Consider the following 19,860-nt stretch of genomic DNA (forward strand, 5'->3'; position numbering starts at 1 on the left):
TCAGCCTTGGAAGATTGCATGCTTCTAGGAATTTATCCGTTTCTTTCAGACTGTCCAATTTGTTGGCATATACGAGTAGTTGCTCATAGTATTTTTTTGAACCATTTTGTATTTCTGTGGTGTCCATTGTCACTTTTCCTCATTCATTTCTGATTTTATTTATTTGGGTCCTCTCTCTTTTTTTCTTGATGAGTCTGGTTAAAGGTTTGTGAATTTTGTTTATCTTTAAAAAAACAGTTCTTGGTTTCATTGATCTTTTGTATTGGTTTTTTTAAATCTCTAATTCACTTATTTCCACTCTGAAGGTGGAAATTATTTCCCACCCTAATAATAAATAATATTATTTATTATTTAATAATATTATTTATTATTTCCTTCCTTGGACTCACTTCGGGCTTTGTTTGCTGTTCTTTTTCCAATTCCTTTAAGTGCAAAGTTAGACTGCTTATTTGAAAAACTTTTTGTTCCTTTATGAAGGCCTGCATTACCATGAATTTCCCTCTTAGGACTGCTTTCACTGTGTCCCATTGTTTTCATTTTCATTTGCCTCAAGTTATCTTGATTTCTTCCTTGATCTTCTTGACCCATTCATCATTTAGTAGCATGTTATTTAGCCTCCAAATATTTGTGTGTTTTTCAGTTTTTTTTTCTTGTAATTGTTTTCTAGTTTTATACAATTGTGGTCAGAACATGCTTGATATGATTTCAGTCTTCTTAAATTTATTGAGATTTGTTCTGTGGTTTAACATTTGGTCTATTTTGGAAAATGTTCCATGTACACTTGAAAAGAATGTATAGTCTTCTGCTTTGGGATGAAATGCTCTAAAAATATCAAATCCATCTGGTCTACTGTGTCATTTAAGGCCACTGTTTCCATGTTGATTTTCTGTCTGGAAGATCTGTCCATTGGTGTCAGTAGGTTGTTAAAGTCCCCTACTATGATTGTGTTACTGTTGGTTTCTGCCTTTATGTCAGTCAATATTTATTTTATATATTTAGGTTCTCCTATGTTGGGTGCATAAATGTTTACTAGGGTGATGTCCTCTTGTTGGATTGATCCCTTTACTATTCTGTAATGTCCTTCTTTGTCTCTTATAATAGTATTTGTTTTAAAGTCTATTTTGTCCAATACAACTATTGCTACCCCAGCTTTTTTCTGGTTTCCATTTGCATAAAATATATTTTTCCATCAATTTACTTCCAATCTATATTTGTCTTTTGATATGAGGTGTGTCTCTTGTAGACAGAATATCCATGGGTCTTGTTTTCTTATCCATTCAGCTACCGTATGTCTTTTGATTGGAGCATTTAATCCATTCACATTTAATGTAGTTATTGATAGGTACATAATTGCCATTTTATTATTCATATTTTTTATCTTTGTTTTCTCCTCTCTTGTGCTTAAAGAAGTACTTTCAACAATTTTTATAATACTGACACGATGGTAATGAATTCCTTTCACTTTTTCTTTTCTGGGAAGCTCTTTATCTGTCTTTTGACTCTAAATGATAGCTATGCTGAGTAGAGTAGTCTTGGTTGTAGGTATTTGCTTTTCATCACTTTGAATATTTCCTGCCACTCTCTTCTGGACTGCAAAGTTTCTGTTGAGAAATTAGCTGATAGTCTTCTGGGAGCTACCTTGTGAGTAACTAGTTGTCTTTCTTTTTCTGCTTTTAGGATTCTCTTTTTGTCTTTAAACTTTGCCATTGTAATTATGATGTCTCTTGATGTGAGCCTGTTAGGATTCATCTTGTTTGGGACTCTCTGCACGTTCTGGTCTTGTATGTCTATTTTCTTCACCAGGTTAGGGTGAAAACTTTCAGTCATTATTTCTTCACATAGGTTCTCGATCCCCTGCTACCTCTTTTCTCCTCCTGGTACCCCTATGATGCGAATGTTGTTATGCTTGATGTTGTTCCACAGGTCCTTTACACTATCTCCATTGTTTTTTATTCTTTTTTCTTTTTGCTGTTCTGATTGGATGTTTTCCTCTATCTTGTCTTCTAAATCACTGATTTGATCCTCTATTTCATCTAATCTGCTGTTGATTCCTTCTAGTGTATTCTTCATTTCAGTTATTGTATTCTTTATTTCTGACTGATTCTTTTTTGTGGTTTCTATGTCCTTCTTTATGCTTACTATCTCTTTGTTGAAATTCTCACTAAGTTCCTTAAACATATTTATAACCATTGTTTTAAACTCTGTCTCTGGTAGGTTGGTAGCCTCCATTTCACTTAGTTCTATTTCTGGGGGTTTCTCCTGTTCTTTTATTTTGGACGTGTTTCTTTGTTTCCTCATTCTGGTTGCCCTCTGTGTTTGCTTCTATGTATTAGGTAGATTTCCTATGTCTTTCAGTCTTTGCTGGGTGGCCTTACGTATTTTGTGTCTTGTGTGGTCCAATGATGCAGTCTCCCTGATCTCCTTTGTGTGTGTTCCAGGAGTGTCCCTTGAGTATGTTGTGTGTGTTCTCCTGTTGTAGTTGAGCCTTGGTTGCTTTTGGCACTTCAGTGAGTGGGATGATTCCCAGGCTTTCTGACTGTGAGGATTGGCTCTGCCCACTGTGTATGAGCTGCTGTGTGGGGGCTGTCTGGTCAGAAGAGGATTTGATCCCGTGAGCTCTTGTGCTGCTTGGAGGACTAACCAGGTAGTGCCTGGTGTGTTCTGATGCTGGCCCCTGGACGTATTGTTGCTGGTGTCTCTTGGGAGGGGTTCCTGTGCAGGCCAATTTCAGCATTGTAGATGTGGTTGGCTGCTGCCTGTGCTGAACCTGGAGGAGTGTGGGGGTGGCCTCCCTATGAACTGAGGCTGGCTGCTACCAGTATTTGTCCTGAGGCAGCTTTTCAAAAGACCCAGGGCCCCCTTGGCCTGTTGCCACCTGCCAGCTGCATATAAGTCTTAGCTGTTGAAAGAACCTCCTTAGGTGTGTGGGTTGGGCTTGTTCACCCAGTGTTGAGAGTGCCTCCAGTGATGCAGCACTAGCTGGGAGGGTGAGGTCCCAGGGAGTCACAAGGTTTTGCTGGTGGTTTTCACAAGGTTAACGCAGATTCAGTTCTTGTACCAATGCCTGGCCTGTGATCACTTTGTGAAATGTTCTAAGAACACCACAGCCAGCCACCACTCACCGCAGGCTTGCAGATCTCTGAAAAATGCCCAAGAGAGGCTATGACACAAGTTGTGACTCACTGCCCACCACCAAAATTTCCCCAGGCAGTTGTGGGTTGTCCCCTGCTGCAAAAGGATTCCACAGCTTGTGTGGCAGGGCTGGCCACCCAGGTGCCAAGAGTGCCCCCTGGCAATACAGGTGTGGGGGGGCAGGGTTCCAGGGAGCTATGGAGTAAGGGCAGTTGTTTATAGCAAGTTAAGGAAGTTTCAGTTCTTGTACCATCATTGGGCTGGTGACCACTTCACAAAAATGCGCTGAGAACACCACAGCTATTCACCATTCTCCTTAGGCCCACAGGTCCCTGAAAGCCTCCCAAGAGAGGCTACAGAACAGGTTGTGGCTCATTGCCCACCACCAAAAGTTTTGCAGGCAGCCATGGGCCAGCCACTGCTGTAAAAGTCTTCTGAAGCTTTTGAGGTAGGGCCAACACTGGGAATGCTTTGGGTTAAGCAATACTAGCTGTGTGTGGTGGGTACCAAAGTGGTGCACTAACATGAATTTTCCAGAACAATATGGTCTCAGAGTTGGCCCTTTGGGGGAAGGTTCAACATAGAAAAGATGGGGCCCTCCTGCAGGTCACACATAAGGCAGGCTCCACACAGAGAAATGGCTGCTGTCCCTCCAACCCTCTCTCAAAGCCACACAACTCAGTCTTTCCCTGTATGTCTCTGGCACCTCTCAAGTTGCCACCCCTTCACTGGAGACTAAGTGAGTATTTGCAAGCAAGTGAGTCTGTGTGGGTCTTTTAAGAGGGTGTGTGGCTTTCCAGCCGCCTTCCGTCTCACTGGGATGAACAGATTACACACTGATTTTCATGGCCTAATATTGTGGAAACTCCTCGTCCCCACACAGGACCTTTGGGCTGAGGAGCCCAGTAGGGGGCTGGGACTCCTTCCTCTTTTGGCAGGACCTCCACCACTGAGGTGTCCCTCCCGGTGTTCAACCACTATCTATGGGTTTGGGGTCAGCCTGTTTCATGTCTCCACCCTCCCTACCATTCTCGATATAGCCTCTTCTTTATATCCTTAGTTACAGAGGTTTTGTTCAGCCAATCTTTAGATGATTCTTGAGGTTGATTGTTCTATAACTTATTTGTAATTTTGGTATGATCCTGGGATGCAATAGACATAGCATTTACCTAATCCGCCATCTTATAAAATGTTATAAATATTTTCATTTTTCAAGAAAGAAAATCAAGGCTAAAAATAAATAATAATTTTCCCAGAGAGATTGTATTAGTCAGTATTATGTTATAGATAATGGAATTCACCTTAGTTTAAGCAAAAAGAGAATTTGGTTCTTGTAAAATCATGGAGAGGGCTTGAGTAGGGGGCTTTATTTAGGCTGTAACCCAGGAAAAATTTTCAGCTCCCCAAACCTCCTTGTCTTGACCACAATAGAGAAAGTTGTTGCTGTGGTTGCTGCTTCCTCTCCAGGGCCAATGAACCAGAATCTGGTGGACATAATCCACATCAGCTACCTGAATGCCCCATCCTCTGCCTCCCTCTGCATATGACTTATGTGTCAATCAATGTTTCACATATGTGCATCAGACAGGAACATAAACATAAATGAAGCCTGAGAATTATAATGTTAAGCTTTCCAGCCTCAGCATGTTAGAAAGTATTGAAATGGATACGAAGAACTAATCCATTATATTTCCCTTAATCTAAAAATTGGAAGACTTAAGCAAAATAAGTCAGACAGAAAAAGTTGAGAACCATATGACTTCACTCATATGTGGGATATAAAACTGAAAACAACAAACAAAAAGACAAAATCTTATAGACACAGACAACAATTTAGTGATTACCAGAGGCTAAGGGAGGGCGATGTAAAAGGGTAAAGAAGGTCAAATATATGGTAATTGAAGGAGAACTGACTGGGTTGTGAACACACATTGTAATATACAGATGATGTTTTATAGAATTATAGAGTTAAAGCCTGTGTAATTTTGCTAACCAATGTCATCCCAATAAATTTAATTTAAAAATTAGAAGATTGGAGAGAACAGAATATCTGAAATTGGGACTATGCACCAAAATTTGGAAAGTATGGGCACTGTGGCTGTCAACTGAAAGTATGACATACATTCACACAGGGGTTTATCCATCAAATATGTATTGACCATTAAATACCTAATAATTAGAAATAACTTTTAGTAACTGAGAGTCATAAAGAGATGTCTATGATATAAGAAACTTGCAATCTAGTATGAGAAATAATATGTGAATTTGAATCATTATCAAATATAAGGTGGAGTCTGGAAGAGTGTTATAACAAATATATTGTCACGCTAAAAAGGAGCTAAGCACAGCTAGAGATCCTTTCTTCCCGATAGATGTGGCGATAAATCAGCACAAGCTGGAGTTTGGAAAAAAAATGGCAAAACATCATGGTAGACTTGAGACTCCGGCTGAATTTTAAAGATATTATGAGCAATTCTGCTTATCTTATATTTTGTTGAATAATTTAGAAAAGTATGTGTCAAATGCTGTTCCAGATGCATTCATATGTATTCATTTTTATATAATCTTCATAAAAACTTTTGAAGGTAGATATTATGACCCACATTTCGGAAACTGAAACTCAAAAATACCTGAAGTCCTAATAATCTACAGAAACCACAAAACTAATAATAGCTGGTAATGCCAGGGTCTTAAGCTAAATATTTGCCTCCCAAGACCATCTACTTTCCTATTATTTTCCCAGTTACCAAATTGCTAGTGAAGCTGTTTTTAAAGTCTGATTACATCATTTATTAAAAGATAATAAACTTGAATGAGTGAATTAGAAGCCCCTGGGAAAATATATTGGGGAAATTCTTCTATAGATCTTAAAATATAGTCTGATTTACTCTGATAGGAGAAGCAGTGCAACCTAAAAGGTAAAAAGTAGTGGGGGTATTTCTATGCAGTAAAGTCACTTATACTGGTTCAGAGAAGAAAAAGTGTTTCTATAAAGTCTCATAATAAGTGGCAGAAAAGCTGAGTACAACATATTCAACACCTGAGTTTATTTTATTTTACTTTTAATTAAAGTTTATTGGGGTGACAATTGTTAGTAAAATTGTATAGATTTCAGGTGTACAATTCTGTAATACATCATCTATATCTCACATTGTGTGTTCACCACCCAGAGTCAGTTCTCTTTCCATCACCATATATTGGACCCCGTATGCCCTCTTCTAGAGGCCCTCTCCCCCCTTACTCTCTAGTAATCCCTAAACTATTGTCTATGTCTATGATTTTTTGTTCCTTCATTTGTCTTCACCTTTTGTTGTTATCAGTTTTATATACCCCATATCAGTGAAATCATATGGTTCTCTACTATTTCTGTCTGACTTATTTCACTTAGCATTATAATCTCAAGATCCATCCATGTTGTCGCAAATGATACTATTTCATCTTTTTTTAAAATTAAAGTTTATTGGGATGACAATTGTTAGTAAAGTTACATAGATTTCAGGTGTACAATTCTGTGATACATCGTCTATATATCACGTTGTGTGTTCACCACCCAGAGTCAGTTCTCCTTCCATCACCACATATTTGATCCCCTTTACCCTCATTTACCTCCTCCCTCCCCTCTTACCCTCTGGTAACCACTAAACTATTGTCTGTGTCTATGAGTTTTTGTTTCTCATTTGTTTGTCTTGTTCTTTTGTTGTTTTTGGTTTATATACCACATATCAGTGAAATCATATAGTTCTCTGCTTTTTCTGTCTGACTTATTTCATTTGACATTATAATCTCAAGATCCATCCATGTTGTCACAAATGGTCCTATTTCATCTTTTCGTACTGCCAAATAGTATTCCATTGTGTATATATACCACAACTTCTTTATCCCATTCATCTATCGAAGGACATTTTGGTTGTTTCCATGTCTTGGCCACTGTAAATAAAGCTGCAATGAACATTGGAGCACACTTGTCTTTATGGATAAATGTTTTCAGATTTTTTGGGTAGATGCCCAGGAGAGGACTTGCTGGGTCATATGGTAATTCTATTCGTAATTTTTTGAGGAACCTCCACACTGCCTTCCATAACGGCTGCATCAGTCTGCATTCCCACCAACAGTGTACGAGGGTTCCTTTTTCTCCACAGCCTCTCCAACACTTATTACTATTTGTCATGTTGATGATAGCCATTCTAACTGGGGTGAGGTGATATCTTATTGTCATTTTTATTTGCATTTCTCTGATGATTAGTGATGTTGAGCATTTTTCATATGTCTATTTGCCATTTGTATGTCCTTTTGGAGAAATGTCTCTCCAGGTCCTCTGCCCATTTTTCAATTAGGTTGTTTGTTTTTTTGGTGTTGAGTGGCATGAGTTCCTGTATATTTTGATATTATCCCCTTATCGGAGGCACTGTCTGCAAAAACCTTCTCCCATTCAGTGGATTGCCTCTTTATTTTGTCGGTGGTTTCTTTTGCTGTGCAGAAACTTTTAAGTTTGATATAGTCCCATTCATTTATTTTAGCTTTTACTTCCCTTCCTTTGGAGTCAAATTCATAAAATGCTCTTTGAACCCAACGTCCATAACTTTAGTACATATGTTTTCTTCTATGCAGTTTATTGTGTCAGGTCTTATGCTTAAGTCTTTGATCCATTTTGAATTAATTTTGGTACATGGTGACAGATAGCAGTCCAGTTTCATTCTTTTGCCAGTGGCTTTCCAATTCTGCCAGCACCATTTATTGAAGAGGCTGTGTTTTCTCCATTGTATGTTTTTTGCCTCTTTGTCGAAAATTATCTGTTCGTATTTATGTGGTTTTATTTCTGGGTTCTCAATTCTATTCCATTGGTCTATGTGTCTGTTCTTCTGCCAATACCATGCTGTTTTGATTATTGTAGCCCTGTAGTACAAGCCAAAGTCAGGAAGTGTGATACCTCCATTATTGTTCTTTTTTCTTAAGATTGCTTTGGCTATTCAGGGTCTTTTGTGGTTCCAAATAAATCTGATGATTTTCTGTTCTATTTCTTTAAAAAATGTCATTGGGATTTTGATGGGGATTGCATTAAATCTGTATATTGCTTTGGGTAATATGGCCATTTTAACTATGTTGATTCTTCCAATCCATGAGCACGGAATGTATTTCCATTTCTTTGTGTCTTCTTCAATTTCTTTTAAGAATGTCATAGTTTTCAGCATGTAGGTCTTTCACATCCTTGCTTAAGTTTATTCCTAGGTATTTTATTCTTTTTGTTGCAATTGCAAAAGGAATTGTGTTTTTTTTTTATTTCTTTTTCTGAGATATCATTGTTAGTATATAGGAATGCAATGGACTTTTGTACGTTGATTTTGTAGCCCACAACTTTACTGTATTCGTTGATTGTTTCTAATAGCTTTTTGGTGGCGTCTTTAGGATTTTCTATATATAGCATCATATCATCTGCAAAGAGTGATAATTTAACTTCTTCATTCCCAATTTGGATGCCTTTTATTTCTTTCTCTTGCCTGATTGCTCTGGTAAGGACTTCCAAGACTATGTTGAAAAGCAGAGATGATAGGGGGAAGCCCTGTCCTGTTCCTGAATGGAGAGCAAAGGGCTTCAGTTTTTTACATTAACTATGATATTAGCTGAGGGTTTGTCATATATGGCCTTTATTATATTAAGATATTTTCCTTTTATACCTATTTTATTAAGTGTGTTAATCATAAATGGATGTTGTATCTTGTCAAATGCCTTTTCTGCATCAGTAGATATAATCATATGATTTTTGTCCTTTATTTTATGTGATGTATCACATTGATGGATTTGCATATGTTGAACCATCCTTGTGCCCCTGGGGTGAACCCCACTTGGTCGTGATGTATAATATTTTTAATGCATTATTGCATTTGATTTGCTAGAATTTTGTTTAGAATTTTTGCATCTGTATTCATCAGAGATATTGGTCTGTAGTTTTCTTTTTTGTGTGTTATCCTTACCAAGTTTTGGTATCAGGGTAATGTTGGCCTCATAAAATGAGTTAGCGAGTATTGTGTCGTCTTCAATTTTTTGGAAGAGTTTGAGTAGGACCGTATTAGATCGTCAACACCTGAGTTTAAATTTGCTGAATGTGTTAGCTCAGACATCTCAGAATCAATTCAATTCAGCAGTGACATCATGTGGATGGTAGAAAGGTAGAAGTTGTTTATAAAGAAATATTTAAAAAATTAAATGTGGAACTAATGGTTTTGTATTTTAATCACGTTCTGCCATATATCATGGTTAAGTAGAAAATGAACTTTCCTTAGATTGTGTTATTTATTTCAAAATATAAACCCATGTCAGTCTTTCAAGTGGTATATTTATTCAAAGCATTCCCACTGAGATTTATTTCAATTTGACTAATATTTATTAAATGTCATATATAGTCAGGATCTTAGTAAGAAACAGAAAGTAATTTCTGCTGAAATTTTTGAGTAGAATTGATTTCACAACTATGTGCCAAGGATTGGATGAGGTGAAGACAACCAACAGGGATATTGAACCACATAAGGACTGGTAGTGCAGATACCCAGTGACAGCTGCAGTCTTGGAAGGGGCACCCCTGTTGCAGAAGTTGTCATTCCCAGAGTCACAGAACCCTGGGAAGTAGGAAAGAATCCCTTGTCATCTTTTTCCTGGCATCTTGAGTTTCCTGTTGGTGCCTCCCATTGAGCCAACCAAATTAGAAGCCAGAGGCCAACTGAGCCAGAGTGATATAGTCCACAGGATCAATTCTTCTCACCCCCTGGGAGATTGGGTACACAAAGTGGTACAGGAATGCAGAGAACAGATAACTGGGGTGGGGGGGGCTGGGAAATAGAGGATAGCCATCACAGGTGCCTACAGTGTCAGGGACTATGGTCAACATTGTAGATTCAAGAGGAATAAGGTTGTTTCTGCCCTGGTGGAACTCACAGTCTAACAGGGAGTGAAACACAAACTGACATCTATTGGAATGAAAAGCTGCTGCAGGCAAGGCTGAATACTCAAAGTGAGTTCACTTTGTTCCTGCTTTATAAGTGACTGCCATTCACCTGGTAGAAGCACAGCAACCTGAAGATCTAGTACTTGCAGAAACTGAAATGCCTCTGTAGAACTTATTATGTGTGCATAAATTTATGCAGTAAGAGAAAATTCACAGATTGGTTAGATTTGGATTGATAAACATGAATGTTCTTTGTTATGTGATCCCTTACTTCCTTACGTCACTTTATGCTAATCATCTTTCAGGTCTTTGAGTGTGCTGTTATCTCTCTTGATTCTTGGGTTTTCTTATCTCTGCAACCCTGACCTTCATTACTGCCCACCATTTTACATTTGTGTATTTCCTTCAAATATTAGCCTAAATGCTACTTCTTCTACTGGAACATTTTCTCTTCTCACGCTAGGTCTACCTACCATTTGCTTCCATAGTACTTTGTACTTGCATCATCACACTTTTAACTCTGAAGGTAATTGTGTCTTTATCTTTCCTACTCATTATAGCTATTTGAAGGAAGAATCTGTGTCTATTTATTTTTTGTTGTTGTTGACCATTATATTCTCACAGGCTATTGCAGGGCTTGGCAAGGGATAAAGGTACGAAAAATTTTTAATGAGTGAATGAATGAATAAAGTTAAGCAAGATAAGAATTACTATAGTGTAATTATTACGTATATTAAGGTGACTGATATCATCAAAATGGATGTTTCATATCGAGGATCAATAAAACACAAGGTTGAGTTGGTGAATGCTAAAATTATTCCAAAATAATAATAATTAATCAAATGAGTAGGTACTATTTCATTCAAATTGAGAATTCTTAAGTAGTAGAGTAACATTATAAGAGCAATATAGAAGAAAGATTAGTCCAGGAGTTTGAATAATGTTGAGGATGGCTTAGGTCAAAATTAGGAGATCTATTTTATTTTATTTGTTTGTTTGTTTATTTATTTAAGGAAGGCACAGCTCACAGTGGCCCATGCAGGGATCAAACCAGCAACCTCGGTGTTATCAGCACCAGGCTCTAACCAACTGAACTAACCGGCCACCCTGGAGACCAATTTTAGACTCTCACTTAAAATGAGCAGGATATAAAATGGGTAGCTCTTTCTGATTATCCCTCTCATATTTTAGATTCAGTTAGATCAATTTTGTGGAATTCTCCCTGGTACACAACATTTCCTTATCTAGTCACAATGATATCTAACACTCACATTTGTCTTAGAAAATTTTGTATTTGTTTTCTGCCTAATTTGTGTATAGCATTTATGTTATATTGATGCATTGAGGGTTTCAGCTCAGACATATGCTGATGTAATGATATTCCATTAGTTTGCTGATAGTAGTCATGATATAGCATGGAGGGCCACAAGAATCCAAGAGACCAAAAGAGAGTGTCTCAAGGGAGACATAACTGCAAAATTTGCAGTAATACTGATTCTTTCTCATGAAACTTGATACCATCCCTATAATAAGAAATGAGCTCTTATAGTCCTGGAAGGAGTCTAAAATTGGGAGAGGACTGGGAGATTATCAACATTATTTTTAACGTCAGTGGTAGTCCATCATCATCAACCCTATTAAATCACAAACAGCACTATCACCACCACCACCACCACACCATTATCACATATCATCGCACTTGCACATAACTTACTAACTGTATTGCTTATTCCTTCCAGGCATCAGAGTTTATTAACTAATGTATCCTTAGAGCTATTATCGCAGACTCTTAGATATAGAGAAAATCTAATACAGTTTTTGTAAAGCTAGACTCCCTGACTTCAAAAACAACTTTCACATTTATTAAGTGTGCATCTTGGACAGCTTATTTAATCTCTCTTTGTGTGAATCAGTTTCCTGATCTGTAAAATCAGGTAACTAATCATAACTAACTCATAGAAGTGTTATGAGAATAAAATAGTTTGTTATGTGTAAAGAGTTAATAATACTACCTTACATATGTTAACCTTTATTATTATTACTCTGTAATTTCAAAGTACTGATTAAATATATAAATATAAGTTCACAAACTTAATTGTCCAAACTTCATACAGTATATATTAAACATAGTTTAAGCAATACATAATATGTCGTGCTTTGATTTTTAATTTTTTTCTCTCTTCCTATTCTGTGATTACTTTAAAAATCAAGATCTATAAAGCAAGCAAATATACAGAGTCATGATAAGTGTCATAGGAATAACATCCTTTCTGGGACACTGTTTCTTCCTCAAGGCAGCAGGGCTCAGCTGAGCAGGAGGCGCTGGCCAACCCCCATGGTCTTTTTGATAGCGTTTTTGACTTCCCGGTTCCTGAGACAGTAGATGAAGGGATTTAGCATGTGTGTGAGGACTGCATACACAGCTGAGATTAATTTGTTGGAATTAAATGATGCAATAGTTCTGGATTGAACATACACGACAATCATGGCTATGCAATAAAGTATGACTACAGTGAGGTGGGATGCTCAGGTGGAGGATTTCTATCCTCCCTGAGTGGGGGATATACGCAGAATGGCAGAGACAATGTAGATATGGGAGAGGATGGTGGTAATGGTGAGAGGGAAGACAAAAGTGACAATAGCTAAAGCAAAGTCCACTTGCTGAGTTGTGGACACGTCTTTACAGGCCAATTCAAGGACCAGTGAGATGTCACCAAAAAAACAGTGGTTCATGACATTGCAGACACAGATGGTGACATGTAAAATGAAATAGACCTTGATCACAGCGATCATAAAACCAGTCATATAGAAGAAAACTACCCACTGCACACATAACCTGTGAGCATGATGACTGGATATCAGAGAGGACCTATCAGTGCATTTTATTTATAATAACAAAAACACAGAAATACGTTAAACTTCTACAAATAGAGAATTGGTTAAATAATTTACAGTTTATAAATTATACGTCTATCTATACAAATCTTTCTGAATCAGAATGTTTTCAATATTTTTGGTGTTTGCGACACATGTTGCCAAATTTCCTTCCAACAAGCCTGCGCCAATTTGTACCTCTCCATACTCTAGCAAGGCTTGAAGGGTTTAGTTCCTGCACCTGCTAGCTATAGGGGTGACACACATGCCTGCCTACATGGCTCTCAATTATATTTATTTATTATGCTTTTTCATAGCCACCATGTGCTAGACATTGTTCTGGGTCATGGTAATAAAATGATGAATAAGCAAATGTGATCCTTGTCTCCATGGAGCTTACAGTCTAATTAGGAAAATGGAAGATAAAATAAACAACTGCAATCAGCCACCAGTTCAATGTGTTAACTGACCTTGGTAAATCAAGAAATTAGGCAAAAAACCTCTGTAGTCCAGAAGGTGATACGTTGTCAACACAAAAATTTGCAGTTCCTTATCTCCTTGCCTTGTAATTCACACTAAAATTATAACCTCCTGGGTCCCATTACCTCATAGGCTGCAGTCAGTGGCCTATGGCTAAAAGAAATATCATCCAGAGACTCCTGATGCTTTTCCATAATTAAGCCTTTGCTTCCCTGAATCGCTTCATCCTTCTGCTTCCCTTTTCTATACCTTCTTCTTCAGAACCACAACCAAGAGCAATCCCAGGAAAGTCCATGTAGAGAGATGCCAGTTCTGCACTTGTTTGGTTATTTAAATGTTAAAGTGCAGTACCTTCTGCTCAGAGTCAGTCCTTTCCACCCCACCAGGATGCATGATTCCTGAACCTGCTCTATGTAAATTACATAGAAATCCAGATGCTAACTGCTAGCTTACAATCCATTCCTCTTTCTCCTTCTGAACTATTTTCTTGGTGGTTTCTTTGAAACTCTAATCCCTAATTTAGGCCCTAAAACTCCTCTGGATGTCACAGAAGACATAGACCCCAAATTTAAGAATATTGTCTAAGACTCAACACCTCCTTTCTGCCCACCTCTTCTAGCTTTCCCAGGCTTAGCATCCTGGCCCTGGTACAGATGTAGAGTATGGCGTAGGGCTCTCTTGACCTCTTGGTTGCGCAAGCAGTAAATGATGGGGTTGAGCAATGGTACAATGACGGCGTAGAGTACAGAGACCAGCTTGTTGGTGTTAAAAGCTGAGAGTGCCTTTGGCCGGGCATAGATGAAGATACTGGCTGCATAGAAGATGACCACAACAGTGAGATGAGAGGCACAGGTAGAAAAGGCTTTATGGCGCCCAGCAGCCGAGGGAATGCGCATCACGGCACCAGTGATGGCCATGTAGGAGGCCCCAGTGACAGAGAGTGGCCCTAGCAGGATAAAAATCGCCAGAACAAAGTCTGTAAGCTCTGCTGTGGACATGTCAGTGCATGAAAGGTTGAGCAATGGGGAGACATCACAGAAAAAGTGGTTGATGATGTTGGGGCCACAGTAAGAGAGGCGAGAAATGAAAAAAACTTTGAGCATGGCGATACCAAAACCTCCAGCCCAGGAGCTGGCTGCCAGCTGCACACACAGCTGGCTACTGACAATGACAGGGTAGCGGAGAGGATGGCAGATGGCCACATAACGATCATAGGCCATAACAGCAAGAAGGACACACTCAGTGCAGGCCAGACCCAGGAAAAAGTAGAGCTGTGTCATGCAGCCCTCAAAGGAGATGAGGTGTCCATGGCCCTGTTTGGACCCAACAAAGCCAGCTAGCATCTTGGGAATAGTGACAGTCACATACCAGATCTCTAGGAAGGACATATTAGCCAGAAAGAAGTACATGGGTTTGTGGAGGGTGGGGTGGTTCCTAACTGCCATAATGATGAGTGTGTTCTCAATCAGGACCAACAGATAGGCCAGCAGAGCGATGGCAAACAGTAGTGCCCGCAGTGGCACAGGAGCTGGGAAGCCTACCAACACAAACTCACTTACTCTCCCACTTTGGTTCCTCCATTCCATGGGTTTGGTCTTGCCCACTGCTCTTCAGGAGGGAGAATAGAGTGTCTTCAGGAGGTAGCAGCAAGAACTCAGCCTTTCTCTTGATGGGTTTATATTGGTAGAATGCAATGTATGTAGTACATATAATTCACCACTGAGCAGAGGCCATCGCTCTCTTCTGTAACCTGGGAAAGAGCTAAGACAAACATGGACAATAATAAATTGTTTTGTTTTGGAGATAGTACAGGAAGAAGTCTGTTTGGGCACTTGAAGAAGCATGCATTGATAAGCACCAGGTAAAGATGACACTAGTTGGTCCCTAAAGTACATACATTAAAAAACAAAAATGGTAAGAGAGTCTGATCTACCCTAACATGGAAGTGTGTCTGTGAGCTAGATTATGACTCTGTGTTGAGTCATAAGTTACATAATGGAGGAATAACAATAATGTATAATACAATTGAGTATTTGTTGTGTTTTATTAGTGCAAGCATTCTAAAAATTTTGCAGATATTAATTCACTTAATCTTCAGAAAAACCTTGAGTTAGTACTGTTATTAACCTCACTTAACACCTAAGGAAACTGAGACATAGTTAAGTGACTTGTTTCAGGTCACACAGATAGTAAGAGGTGGAACCAGTAAGTCAGGACCTTAGAGTTTCCAAAATATTCAGGCAACATGAAGGAGGGACTGTGAGATTTATCCTGGATTTACATCCAAGAGAGGGAATCCTTAGGGCTCAGCTAGGAAAGCAGTTCCTTTTCTACAAGGGAAAGAAGTAGAACCCCAAAAGGTTCTACCTATGGAATGAAAGTCCTACATAACCTAGTACTTAAGAGGAGGACCTGGGACCCACCAGAAAATCATATTAGGAAGAGAATTCTGGATGGCAGAAGAACTGAGAATCCCAATGGTTCTGAAAGTTGTGCTCTCTTGGAATGAGAGTAAAAAAAAAATATTCCTTTAGTATTGTTAAAAGATAAACTGAGGCACATTAAAATTTTCGAGAGTTTATTTGAGCAAACATCAATTCAAATCAGGCAGTGCCAAACAAATTGGTTTGGTTAGGTGTGCTCTGTTGACAGAAGCTAGGGGCAAGGCTTTTATAGAGCAAGTGCAGAGGCAAAGCAAGGACATTATTTGACTGGTTATAGGTTAGGTGGTTGACTTTTGGGGGAAGGCCTAGTTGACTTCTTGTGATTGGTTGTTTTTAAATTTTGTTTTCTTGAATATGAATGCATTTCCAGTAGACTGGCTTAAGTTTTTGATGGCTTACCAAGCTATTGTATGCTACCAAGTCATTAAAGCCACGTAGTTTAATGGCATCCTTGTTTTATTACTTTAACAGTATCAAGACCAACATAAAAGCATACATTTAGAGAGTACTGTCTTTGTTTTCTGTGGTATCAAAAATAAAGTTTGTCCTTTCCAAACATCAAGCCTCTTCTGGACTTAATGTTGATTTTTCCACATGGGAGTTGATATGAAGAAAAAGTTATTGACCCTACTGTCCCTGTATGGTTGTAGCATTGGAAGGGAGTATACAGATTAGAAGGGTGAATGGTGGCAGAAGAAGCTGAACACCTGGGTGCTAGTTCCCCTCAGGAGATTCCTTACTTTTTAGTCTTAGGCCTGCCTGTTTCTGTGCAGTTAGCAAGGGCAGAATGCGTTCACACATCAGATTTCAACCTGCAAATGTATTTTTTTCCAGCTTTATTGACATAAAATTGACATATAACATTGGGTAAATTTAAGTTGTACAATGTGACCATTTGATACAAGTAGATATTGTGAAGTGTGTACCACAATAAGATTAGTTAACACATCGTTTAGCTCACATAATTACCATTTTGTTGTTATGGTGGGAGTACTAAAGCTCTAATCTCATTGCAACCTTCAAGTATACAATAGAGTATTGTTAACTGTGCATATAATGTTGTACATTATAGCAGAATGTATTCATCTTATACCTAAAAGTTTATACTCTTTGACCAATGTCTCCCCATCCCAGACACTCACCATTCCTCTTTCTGTTTCTATGAATAGCCAAGACATGGGAACAACCTAAGCATCCATCATCAATGGATGAATGGATAAAGAAAATGTGTGTGTGTGTGTGTGTGTGTGTGTGTGTGTGTGTATTTCACCCACAAAAAAAGGAAATTCTCCCATTTGCAATGACATAGATAGACCTTAAAGGCATTCTACAAAGTGAAATAAGCCAGACAGAGAAAAATACTATATATCTCATACTATATATCTCACTTATATATGGAATATAAAAACATTAATGCTGCTAATGGTTTTTCTTCTCTTTATGCTCTGTGATCAATACTTGAGCATTACTCAGCACTTGAGCCCTTGGCATCCCGCAATACTAGAGTACTTTATTACAACCACAAAATTCCCATATCCCTGGCTTGCATTTCCCATCACTCCCATCCTTATTATCCACACCCACAATTTATTCGTTTCATAATTTATGGTAGATCAACTATGTTCCAGACCACAAGCTGAGTTGCATTACATAAAAAGTAAAGAAAACTAAGTTATCAAGGAGCTCATAATCTAGTGGTAGAGACGTATCTTCATCTTCTCATCTGTGAAAGTTTAAGCTATCACACCTATCCCTACATTATATACTAGCTTCATAAATGGGAATCTCAAAAGTACAATTGTCATTCATAATCTTAACCTTCATCCTTTCTTCTCAATACCAGCCTCATATGACATTTAATGTGCATTTGATCATTTGGCCCCAAACCTTCCTGCTTATCCTTTCATCTTCTCTATCTTCATATTTGAAGCTCTGCATACTTGAATAAAAAGATTAGTCTCTTACACATGGACTGGTAATTGGTCTTATTGCCTATAGTCTCTCCCCTAAAGTTGGAATCTGACCATTTCACTCCCCTACTTAAAGTCCTTCTATAACTCCCCATTGCCTACACAATAATGTTAAAGCTATTTAACAAGGCATATAAGTTCTTCATGACCTGCCATTGCTATCACCAAAATCTATCTCTTGCCACAACCTACCTCATATTTTATACTCTGAAGCTCTTGGCATGTGGCATGGGTATTAGCTCTGTAGCTTTGCTCATGCTGCAATCTCCATGAGCATGGCTCACTCCGAGGTAGCCTCCAAGTCTTGGCTGATGTGGCAACTCCTCATAGAAACAGCTGTCCTTCTTTCTTTCCTTTTTCCTTCACTGGTTTGGTGAGCTTCCTCTCCTCACTGTTCCCATTCTACATTTCTAAAGACATAGATTAGTTACTAGTATTTATGTCTTTCCTTTTGACAATAGTTCCTATGATAGGTTCTGCTTCAGTAACTGTATTAAAGGTATTATATTGTTGTATGGATGCGTGGGTGGGTGGGAAAATAAAGAAAATTTTGATATGGGATGAACAGATGAATTGCAGGTGATAGGAATGGAATATAAAAAGGGCAGCATGTAAAAATGAATTGCATGAAAATGATCAGGAGTGGAAAATTTAAATGAATTACCAGAAAATTTGACAGAGTTGAAATGACATGCAAGGAAAACAGACACTGAATGTAGAAAAGTGAGTAGATCTGCAGGAATCAAATAAAACGTGAGGAAGTTGGATTATGTGCAGAGAGAGTAAACTTTCTATGGATAAAATGGATGATTTTTGGTAGGATAAATTTGCTATCTAGGCAACAGATCCAATGAGAGAAGATTAGGTAAAGATAACTATAATATAGAAAAGATAGACTAGCAATGGAAGATCATAAAAGCCGTAACAAGAGCAGGCAGAGTATGAATAAATAAAGAGACCAGATATAAATGGAAAAGATGAAGAAAGTGATGTTGGTCTAAGTATCAATAGAATGGACCAGATCTGGAAAATGCTGGTAGGGGTTTGGGTTTTATTAGGTGTAGAGAGGAATAGGAAGGGGAATGTATTGGACAGAAAGTGAACATGAGAGAATTGACCACTTGAAGAGCAATGTAAAAGATAATAGAATCCACTCACTTTATTCAGATGTCTTTGATCCTCCTAAGATGACCAGGCTGCTTACGAAAAGACTTAGGGAGTGTATATAAAAGAAAGTTGAAGCACCAGGACAAAGAAAGGTTCCACAGAGACTCCACCATCTCTTCCTCTCATGATCAGAGAAACTGCCAAACCACAAAAGATTCTTTTATCTTGCACCTCCCTCCTGTAGTCGGCATGTTGCCCTCCTTTGTGATGCTTTGGGATGGCTCTGAAGCTGGAGCCCAAGAGACCAAAAGAGATACAACAGAAGAAGGAAAAAAAAAAAAGACTGGGCCCCAGACTGGAAAAGGGTATATTTGGGAAACTTAGGAAATAAAAGTTTATCAGGAAAGTTACATGTAGGTGTCACAATACCCCTACAACCTCATAGCTTCTCGCCTTGCCTTTTCTTTCCTTGTCAGTCTCCATTTCTTTCTATTGTGCCACATTCCTGTCCTTCAGCTTGGGGCCAGGACAACCTGGGTGTATATCCTAGCTCTGTCACATAATCTTGGGCAATGTATTTAACCTCTTTGAACCTTGGATTGTTAATCCATTAAATGTGATTAATATACCTCACAGCATTGTTGAGAAGAGTAAATGTTAGGAGATATACAGAGTCCTTGGAACGTGATAGGGGTTCAACAATTTTAGACTTTTTTTTCTTTTATCTTCTGAACCCGTATGGGTAACATCTATTAATTCTATGACATCATAGAAAGAGCACTGAATTGGGAGTTAGGGTTTCTGGGTTTTAGTTCCATGTTTGTAATTTATATTTTGTATAATCTAGGTTTTTGTTATATATCAGTTTATTTTCCATAAAATGACATATATTACAGGTGTTTTGAAGATTAAATAA

General features: G+C 38.3%; 2 protein-coding genes across 3 annotated transcripts in view; one reads left to right on the top strand and one right to left on the bottom strand.

The window, feature by feature from the left end:
• ZNF215 (zinc finger protein 215) overlaps positions 1-19,860 on the top strand; it is a 114,653-nt gene that overhangs the window by 8,353 nt on the left and 86,440 nt on the right. The gene's annotated exons all lie outside the window — the stretch shown is intronic.
• Positions 13,385-15,165, bottom strand: OR6A2 (olfactory receptor family 6 subfamily A member 2). Its single transcript, XM_019727783.3, has one exon. The coding sequence runs from the start codon at positions 15,007-15,009 to the stop codon at positions 14,005-14,007; it is 1,005 nt and encodes a 334-aa protein (XP_019583342.3). The 5' UTR covers positions 15,010-15,165; the 3' UTR covers positions 13,385-14,004.

This window comes from Rhinolophus sinicus, chromosome 14 (assembly GCF_057876585.1).
Source record: "Rhinolophus sinicus isolate RSI-liver-muscle chromosome 14, RSI-T2T, whole genome shotgun sequence".
NCBI classification, from domain to species: Eukaryota; Metazoa; Chordata; class Mammalia; order Chiroptera; family Rhinolophidae; genus Rhinolophus; species Rhinolophus sinicus.

Bases quoted from the DNA above. Each gene is read 5' to 3' on its own strand.
- OR6A2 (XM_019727783.3), bottom strand. From the start codon at position 15,009: ATGGAATGGAGGAACCAAAGTGGGAGAGTAAGTGAGTTTGTGTTGGTA.